Source organism: Pagrus major, chromosome 8, assembly GCF_040436345.1.
Source record: "Pagrus major chromosome 8, Pma_NU_1.0".
Lineage (NCBI taxonomy): Eukaryota > Metazoa > Chordata > Actinopteri > Spariformes > Sparidae > Pagrus > Pagrus major.
Genome location: NC_133222.1, coordinates 27179039 through 27188081, shown reverse-complemented (window position 1 = coordinate 27188081; position 9043 = coordinate 27179039). Strand labels below are relative to the sequence as shown.

General features: G+C 45.6%; 1 protein-coding gene across 1 annotated transcript; it reads right to left on the bottom strand.

Annotated features, from left to right (window-relative positions):
* Window positions 1–4320: 4320 nt before the first annotated feature.
* LOC141001553 (ras association domain-containing protein 10-like) lies at window positions 4321–8793 on the bottom strand. Its single transcript, XM_073472667.1, has one exon. It carries the CDS (start codon window positions 8427–8429, stop codon window positions 6987–6989), a length of 1443 nt encoding a protein of 480 aa, XP_073328768.1. The 5' UTR covers window positions 8430–8793; the 3' UTR covers window positions 4321–6986.
* Between the last annotated feature and the right edge of the window lie 250 nt (window positions 8794–9043).

Genomic DNA, 9043 nt, shown 5'->3' with positions numbered 1-9043 from the left:
CTCAACTTCTGATTGGTTGCCTTCGTTGGTTGTGTTCTCCACACTTGACTTAAACTGTTAACCGGTAGCTCTGGTTATGTTTGTTTTGCTTGCAGTTCTGTTACGGTGGTAAATGAGCGGCCTCCTTCCCAGACTGCTGCTCCTCGGGGTCACTCATCCTCCTGAGACGCTCTTCTGCAAGAGTGTCTCTGGGCTAGATAGGCAGAGTGGACAGGCAAGGTAGCCGTAGGGTGGCATGCCGCAGTGCTTCCCTGTCGCTGGTCTGTCTGCGTCTATGCCGTCCTCTCCACTCTAGATAACTAGCCCAGAGACACTGCAGCTGCGACAGCTGAAGAGGTCGGTTTGTTTACCAGGAAACTACAGCTCACAATCCACTGTATCAGCTCTGCCACTGGCTGTGCCACTCAAGAAAAACATAGACACAACCCAGAAACACCAGACAACACTGAACATACACTCAGCAAATAGCACGCTAGCTAGCTAATTGTTGTCTCATTGGTGGTGTGATGAACAGTAAAGTCATCGTAGCCCACTGACCTCCCTACCTTACTCTGGTTGTACAGTGGAGTACCAGGGCTCAAAGAGGTTTGTAGACATGTCAGGAAAGCCAAGCACTGTCCGTGGGCACAGGCCCCACTGAGCTTCCTCCATGTGGTTGTCCAGTTGTCTACCATGGCCACAAAAATCTCTGTTTTTCTTTTTTGATGGGAAGAAGGCACCTGTATCACCTTACTCACCTCCTGTTGAAGAACTTCATGGATGTGTTTAGCATGGTTTCAGGACCCCGTCGCTGTTGGCGCTCATCACAGAATTGTTCCAGCACACAACAACCCACAAAACAGTTAAGTTGTATTTTTGAACTTTGGACAGAGTAATATTGGCTGTTTTTCCTCGCCTCAAGTCTTAATGCTAAGCTAGACTAAACGGTTCCATTCTTACATAATGGATATTTCGATATGCAGTTCCTTTGTACAGTTGTTTGTGGAGCTGATAAGAAGAAAGGAGTGGAGAGCAAAGCAGACAGAAAGAAAGTGGAGAGGAGACGGAGGAGCCTATTGATATCAAATGAACCTGACAGTGTAACTGAAGCGCAATCTGCCAATGACAACACTGGAGAAAGTGGGTGTCGACTGCCAGCTCGGATCACTCAAACGTTTATACATTTACATCAATCCAAAATGAATGAACTCAGTAGCCAGTACAGCAGACGCAGCTACTGATGAATTCAACAGGCAGCAAACAAGATCCCAGACTGACTTAAAACCAGTCAGTGTTGGAATGAAATAGAATGTGTCAGGTGACAGCCCGGATATTAAGTGACACATTTACATGACACGGAGATAAGCAGGCTGACAGCCAGCTGAGCTGTGAGACGCCCCCCGGGGAAACCTTCCTACCTACACATGGCAATGTACATGTTTGAATCAGTCTTTGCTGGATGTAGACTCTCAGGTATTTGCTGTGTTGCTGCAAAGCACATCACAGACTATTATATTAATTATCTCTAAATATGCAGAGTTTAGTGAAACGTTTGTTTTTCCCCCTCAGGGTCACAACACTGAAACTGTAAGTCTTACTGCTTCTTTCAGGAATATACTTGTCCTACACTTGTATTTTTCTACTTAGACAAACTACCCAGGAATTCTGCTACTGATGCTTGTAATGCTCAGGTTCAAACAAAGCTCACCCATTTCAGTTTAATTTGATTTTAATTTAATTTCCTCCACCTCAGCTCCCTTCAGGGTTTAGACTAGACCACACGTTGAAGCCTTATAGGTCTCAGATCTTCACTTGGATCAAAAAAAAAACAACCACATCTTCAGAACCACAACTTCCACTTCCATCTGCATACACTGTTTACTTCAGCTGTTTTCAGTGCTTGCCCTTCAGCACACTTCAACTGACTCCTTATAGGACAGGACTGACACTTTAACTTTATTCATGATTTAAACTTTGACGTTTCAACTCACCTCCTTTCAGTTCTGCCGATAATTTGACTTAATGCAGTCCTTACACTCAAACTAAAACCTCTGCTGTAGCACATTTTAAGCAGTGGTCACATAAATCTAACCATGAGTTATTACTGCATCTATCAGGAGGATACTGATGCTGCTGACACACACAGACTTTCCAGAAATTACCCTGATCCCTTCCTCTTCAAATGAAAATTCAACTGCTTTCAGTGGTCACAGTTTCACTGCTTTCGTCTCTAATTCTTTAACTGAAAAATGAAAATTAGAGAATAAGACGCTGTAATTGACATATACTTCTAATGGCATTCATTTCTCTCAACTCAACATATCCTTTGCACTTAAACAACTTCAACTCCTTTCATTGTTTGAACTTCAGCACAATCATTTTAACTTTAAGACTTTTTTCAACTGCCAATTCAACTTTAACCACAACTTCTTTCAATATTTTGTCTATTTAAAATGTGTAACTGCAAGATTTCAGCAGTGAGCAGACATAATATTTGACTTTTCTACTGTTGTTCCTACAGCTTCTTTCAGGAGACTACTTATCCTTCTGTTTGTATTTTCCTCTTAACTCACACACACATTCTTCTTAGGTATTCCCCTACTGATGCTCACAATAATCCCAGCTTGTTGGGTAAACACTTGCTGCAATAGAGCCTTTCTCTCTGTACTCATAAGAGCATTTCCCCTGTGAATGTAGATTTAAGGCTTATGCTGTAGGCTCAGGCTCTGTTGATAATGCTATACAGGCTGAACGTAGCTCAGAACACCAGGGTGTGGCATCATCATCAGAGAGACGCATCAGTGAACAAGGAAAACTGGTACCAAATTATAAGCTTTGTTGAGAGAAATGTCTGGAATTCTAATGTTGGGACTGAGGAGACAGTGACTGAAAGTGGGTTTGACTTGAGTGATTAGGGAACTGATTTATCACCCTGCTCGGCCTAAAAATAGTCCGATTTAAAAGAAAAGTTCACCCCGAATGAAAATTCTGTCATTATCTACTCAGCCCCCAGCTTATGGAAAGTTGAGTTAAGTTTCGTAGTCCACAAACCATTTCTGGAGCTTCACAGCAAAACAGCATTGCAGCATCCTCCTAAACAACTGAAGTAGATGGGGACTTGTTTTAAAACATAAAAAAAAAAACAATAAAAAACCCATAAAATGGCCATACAGCTTGTACTGGCGTAATCCAAGTCTCTGGAAGGCCCAAGACCTCAAATCGATTTGAAAAGACGTTATTTACACCCTTTTTTAAAAAGTTTTAAAGCAGAAATCTTTGTTGCAGCTGCAAGGCTAAAAGCGTTAGCATAAAATAAGTTTGGGATCTCAGGGCTTCCGGAGACTTGGATTATGTCGGACAAGCTGTATGGAGCTACTTTATGTTTTTTTCTGGTTGGTTTTTGTTTTACATCTTTACTTCTGTAGGACACAAAATTTCACCCAACTTTGTGTCGGCATGTGGGTGGTTAGATAACGACTCCATTTTCATTTTTGTGTAAACTATTCCTTTAAGTATATCCCGTCTAAACACACTGGAATCACATTGTGTAATGTTCTCTTATCCTTACTATACCCTAATACAATGGAGGTGAATGGTACATCAGATTTACTCTGGATAATTCACAGACCTCACTGTAAAACCACTAAATACTGTTTACAGTGAGCTCTGTAGATTACACAGATTCACCTGGACAGTGTTTCTGAAGAGGAATGTTGTTCTATTTCTTTTTTTAAATAGAATTTATCTTGGCTATGAGCACCACAAACTAGACTCCATTCACTTCTATTAATTTAAGTGGGTGCAACAATCTCAATGATACAAACTACCAAACAAATAAAAAACAAAACAATCTGCATAGTTAGATGAGGAGTAAGTGGAAAAAATCAGTTTGATGTAATTTGGGTGAACTGACCCTTTAAGACAGCACCTGAGCAACATGTGAAGGTATGTGTAGTGACATGGTAACCTGAGCTGTATAGCTTGGCTGTCTGCGTTCTAGTCTTTGTTTCATGCTGTCATAATTAATGCAGGAGTTCATGCAAAAGCAATCAGGGAACAGCGATTAAACACATCTACGCATGACGAGTATGACGGGACAACAGGAGCAGAAATACACACTGTATGGAAACACTCACATCCACACACACACACACACACATACAGCTTTCAAACGAAGCACTGTGGCCTAGAGGTATGCAAACTATCTTTCCATCCAAAAAACACATATCAAATGCAAACCTGTGTGTGGGAAAAACGTTTCCTCTTAACTGAGGAGAGAAAAACTGTGTAAGCTACTCACACATGTCAGTCACGCTGAATGAAACCACACTGCAGGCAGAATAGGTTTTGCTGTTTATTTCAACACTAACAGTCATGTGTACTAATGTGCTGACTGGCGGTACGATGCAGCCACAGTGCATCTTGCGGTAGCCTCAGAGCTGCGATCTATAGCCATCTATGTAGACGAAGCAAGGCTAAACGTCAAGCCCACACTGTCCCTGATCAATGTCATAAATTAGCTCCACGCAGGTGATTTTGGTATTTGGATGCAGCTAACCGCTAACTCCACAGAAACAGTATCATCAGTCTCTTCTAGTTGTTACAGGGTTATTAATTCTCACTGTTTTACAGTTACCATGTAAGATGTTACATCACAACAGCCTGACAAACATACAGAGTGATTTACTTAAAGATCTCGACATAGTGTATTCTGGCAGCTTCTGTTTATTTTCTGTTGCTTGTTGTCTATGCAGTTCCAGGAAGTACGGCGAATAATGCTTTGCTGTTACTATTTCCAGGATGTAAAAAAGTGAACTGAGGCTTAAAATAGTTCCCTCTAATGTCACAGTGTTCAGAGATGCAGGGCTGAGGGATTTATAAACGGGGTCATTTCTCCCAAAAAGCATCTTAAAGTCCAGTCGTACAGGTGTTTGTCCTCACAGATGGACCTGGAAACTTTGTCAAAACTTAGATAGAGGAAGAGTTTCTAAATAAGTCTGCTATTTCTTTGTTGCTCTGGAGATGAGAGTAACTGCGACATGGAGTCACTTCAATATGGAAAGCTACAGGGGCCAAAACACACGACTACTGACGTGAACATTACATGTTTTTGAACTCCAAAGATTGTTAATAATAATGTTTGTATTTGTTATAGAATAACAATGATGATGGTCAAATAAGATGCTTTTCAGGGAAACAGGCCTCCTGCACCTGAACAGAACAATGATCAACGCTATTTAAGGGGGCACTCTACCAATTTTACACATGAAGTATACTCAGTATAATATCTTCTAATATGTTCTTGATGCTGATGTTTTGGGTCCGACTTGATTTCTCTATGGTTGTTTCATCAAGAAGACACAGCCCAGTCGCCAGAATTAAATGCTGACAGTTAACGTTTCTGCAAACCACTGATACGTTCACATTTGTACATGTAACAGGCCTACTCACTACTCACCATGCTGACATTTCTACAAAACGTGTCGTATCACGTTCACGTTACATTATCATGACCTGTCATACTGAGAAATGGACAGGATGATGAGAAGGTTGCAGACGGGGAGGTTGCCAAACCAGTGACCACAGTTTGAGAGTTTTTCACCATTTGTAATTGAGGAACCACAGCGAATTTTAAGGAGACCCCGGGACAATTTCCAGATGAGCTTGTAGCAACAAAAAACAACTATTTTTGACGAGAAGTCGAGCATCTCCTGTCATTTGAGGCAATCAAAGCAGGTATTTTAAGCCACAACATGATCCTCTCCTAACCCTATCCGTGATTTGCAGAAATGTACATTGGGGACATTTACTCTGGCGCTTGGTTTGGGAAGATGCCACACTGAATTGACTTTTTACCTGCTTTAAACCAGTGGTTCCTAACCAGGAGTTCAGGACCCACTAAAGGTGGTCAAACATCAATTCAGAACAACAACAAAAAAAATTTGCCCCATAAAATTATGTGTATTATTTAAGACACATAATTGCCTTTTTTGGCCTCTTTAGGCCTCCATAGTTATTAACATTAAACAATCTGAGCCGGTAAAAAAAAAAAAAAAAAACACTTTTCGCTTGCTTGAAATGCTCAATGTAACTTGCGATGAGGGGTTGTTGTTTTGAGAACCACTGCTTCATGTGACGATGAAACAACGAAAGAAATGCATGAAGAAAAAACAGGAATCAAAAGTTTCATGTTTAAATCTGACCAAAGAAAGCTGACCAGTACAGGACTGTAGCAGGTGAGCCAGAGGTGACACGTAGTTAAATAAATAGGACTGTTTGTGCTTTAAAGACACTGACACTGAGGACAATATCAAGTGATGTACTCTGCTGAGCAGGCAGGATGGGAATCAGTGTTTCAGCTCCGTCTACAGTCTTCATATTTCCAAAAACTGAACTTCTGAATACGTAGTAGTTTTATTCTGAGGAGGCTGAAGTGAACTGACCCCACCCTCGTCGTGCATTTGCTAGGCTGAAGAGCTTTCGCAGCATGTTTGCAGCTGACCTAACTGTACTGTACTGTGCATTAAGGTACACTTGATGGTGACCTTTTAAAGGAAACGTGTCTGTTTATGGCCATCGGGCCTACTCAGAGTGTATGAGACAACACTCAGCCTCACCTTTCAGTCCCACTGGATCCTGGCTACAGCACACTGTTATTAACTCTTTGTAAACCAGTGATCACCTTAAAGTTAGTTTCTCACTGAAGACTACAGATTATAAGTGTCTTATCATAATACTCCTCTAGGCTATTTCTCATAGTAAGTGGTACTTTGTTGACTCTCCTCGTGGAGGTCAAAGGTCAGCTCTGGAGCAGCATGTCCTATCACACCTCTCTAAGCATGCTCCTAGCTTATTGTGCAACTACATATAGGAATTATTGCTAAAGAATTACAGGTGCATTTTGGGTAGGGAGGAACATCTCCCAGTATTGCCAACACTGATTCTCTGCCCCTGAGTTTGTGGCTTTGACTTCCATAAAAGTCCAACATGCTTCCAACAGAGTGAGCCTATACCAGTGACTCGCACACAGGCGGGTTGTCAGAGTCCTGGCTGTGCATGGAGCTCAGGCCTGTGTCCGAGTCCTCATCGTTCGTGTTGCAGGCCTTGGACAGACCTCTGGCCTGCTCCACCCAGCCGCTGCTCTTCTCCGCTGACACCGGCTCAGCCTCAGCGCTCACTGCGCCCAGCTCCCCCTGCCCATCATCAGTCACAGTCAGTGTGTTGTCCACCTGCTCTATCTCCATGGTCTCAACCTTGGCCAGCAGGTCCAGCAGTTCACTTTCCTTGGTCTCCCAGAGTGCCAGACTCAGGTCCAAGTCCCCCCTGATGGAGTCCAGGTCCGTCTTCAGCCTCAGGCCGATGTACAGACTGGTGTCCAGCTGCGTTTTGATCCTCTCCTCCTCCAGCACGAGCTCGTTCTCGGACAAACTTTCCACATCTGGCTCCACAGCTGGAGGGGCAGACGCGGCCAGGCACATGTCCTCCGAGACGCTGTCCGCGTCCCTGGCCGCCTCCGCTCCTCTCTCCTCCCGCCGCCTCTTCATCCAGCGCCGGTTGAGCTCCTCCTGGATCTCCCCGGTGATGCTCTCCACCAGCGCCTCCCGCTCCGTCAGCTCCTCCTGCAGCCGCACCACCTCCTCGCAGCGCCGCGCGTACTCCTCGAACTGGACGAGCGCCTCGGCGGTGCTCCGGGCGTCCTGCCGCTCCGCTTTGCGCTTACAGTCCGAAGAAGCCTCGGAGGAGGAGTCCACCATGTATGTGTCCTGCACATAGTTCACCCCGTGTCTCTTGATGCGGTCGAAGTGCACTTTGGCCTCGTACCGCTCGATCTCCCGGTCCAGCTCCTTGATCCTCTGGATCTGCTGGCGGATGGTGTGGTCCTGGGAGATCACCAGGTGGACCAGCGTCTCCATCTTCTCCACAGAGCCTTTATCTTTACAAACAGTCTGCTCTTTCTTTTTGTTCATCTTATCCAACTTCCTGAAAGCCTTCCTGACGATGCGCCTCTGCTTCTCCTGGGACAGGTTGGCGGCAGCGGCCGCGGCGGTCCAGCAGGTCTTGGCGGTGCCCTTGAGCACCCCGCCCGGTCCGCCGCTCTCCCGGCTCTGGACCACCCGGGCCTCGGCGCTGCGGGGCCCGTTGTTGGGCAGCGAAGCCTCGTTCTTCACCAGCACGAAGCGGACATTCTCCTGCTCGTCCCCCCAGGCGCTCCACAGCCGGAGGATCTTGGTCTTGTTGGGTAAAATCCTCTCGAAGCCTCTCCATTTCTCCACCACGCAGTAGGACTGCGGGGCGCCGGACAGCATCGCGGCCGCGGCGCCCTGCTGCAGGTTCTGGTCGTCCAGCAGGACTCTGACCACGTCGGCGCAGGTGGTGCGCTTCGTCAGCCCGGAGACCAGCTTCTCCTCCCGGCAGACCCACACAGAGACCTTCCCCTCCTCCGGCTCCATCTCCGGCTCAACTCCGAGGTGAAAAAGTTTCGACAACGTGTCCTCGTTGTGTCACTCCGTCTGAGCGACTCGGAAAATTACAAGACACTAATGTAGTCTTTAGATCTGTGACCGGATCTGAAGTTGACTGAAAACTCGACCAGGTCTGAGAAACTGAAGCAAAGCGCTCATCCAACAACACATTCTGTGCGCTCCCGTCCTGCTCATCAGCGCCACTTCAAATCATCTCAAATGTCCGATCATTGAAAAAAAAATACCTCCATTCATATTCCCCCAGCGGTCCGGGCTGCCTGCCGGGACCTCATGCCTCTCTCCCCGGCAGATTGATCTCAGCCCTGCGCGCTTTCCCGGAGAGCAGAGGAGAGGTGCGTCCTGGTGTCCGGACAGGCTGCTCTGCTGCTGTGTGTGGGACAAAACAGGAGGGTGCTGTAACGGCTGGGACACGCCTCCCTGCCTCTCCCACCCTCTCTCTCTTTGTCACACACACACACACACACACACACACTCTCTCTCTCTCTCTCTCTCTCTCCCTCTCTCTCTTCTCTCTCTCTTCTCTCACAGGAAGAGCTGAACCAAGGTGCAGTAAACCTGAGTCACTTTAAAGGTGCATTAGG

Coding starts and splice junctions, on each gene's coding strand:
- LOC141001553 (XM_073472667.1), bottom strand. CDS start 8,429: ATGGAGCCGGAGGAGGGGAAGGTCTCTGTGTGGGTCTGCCGGGAGGAG.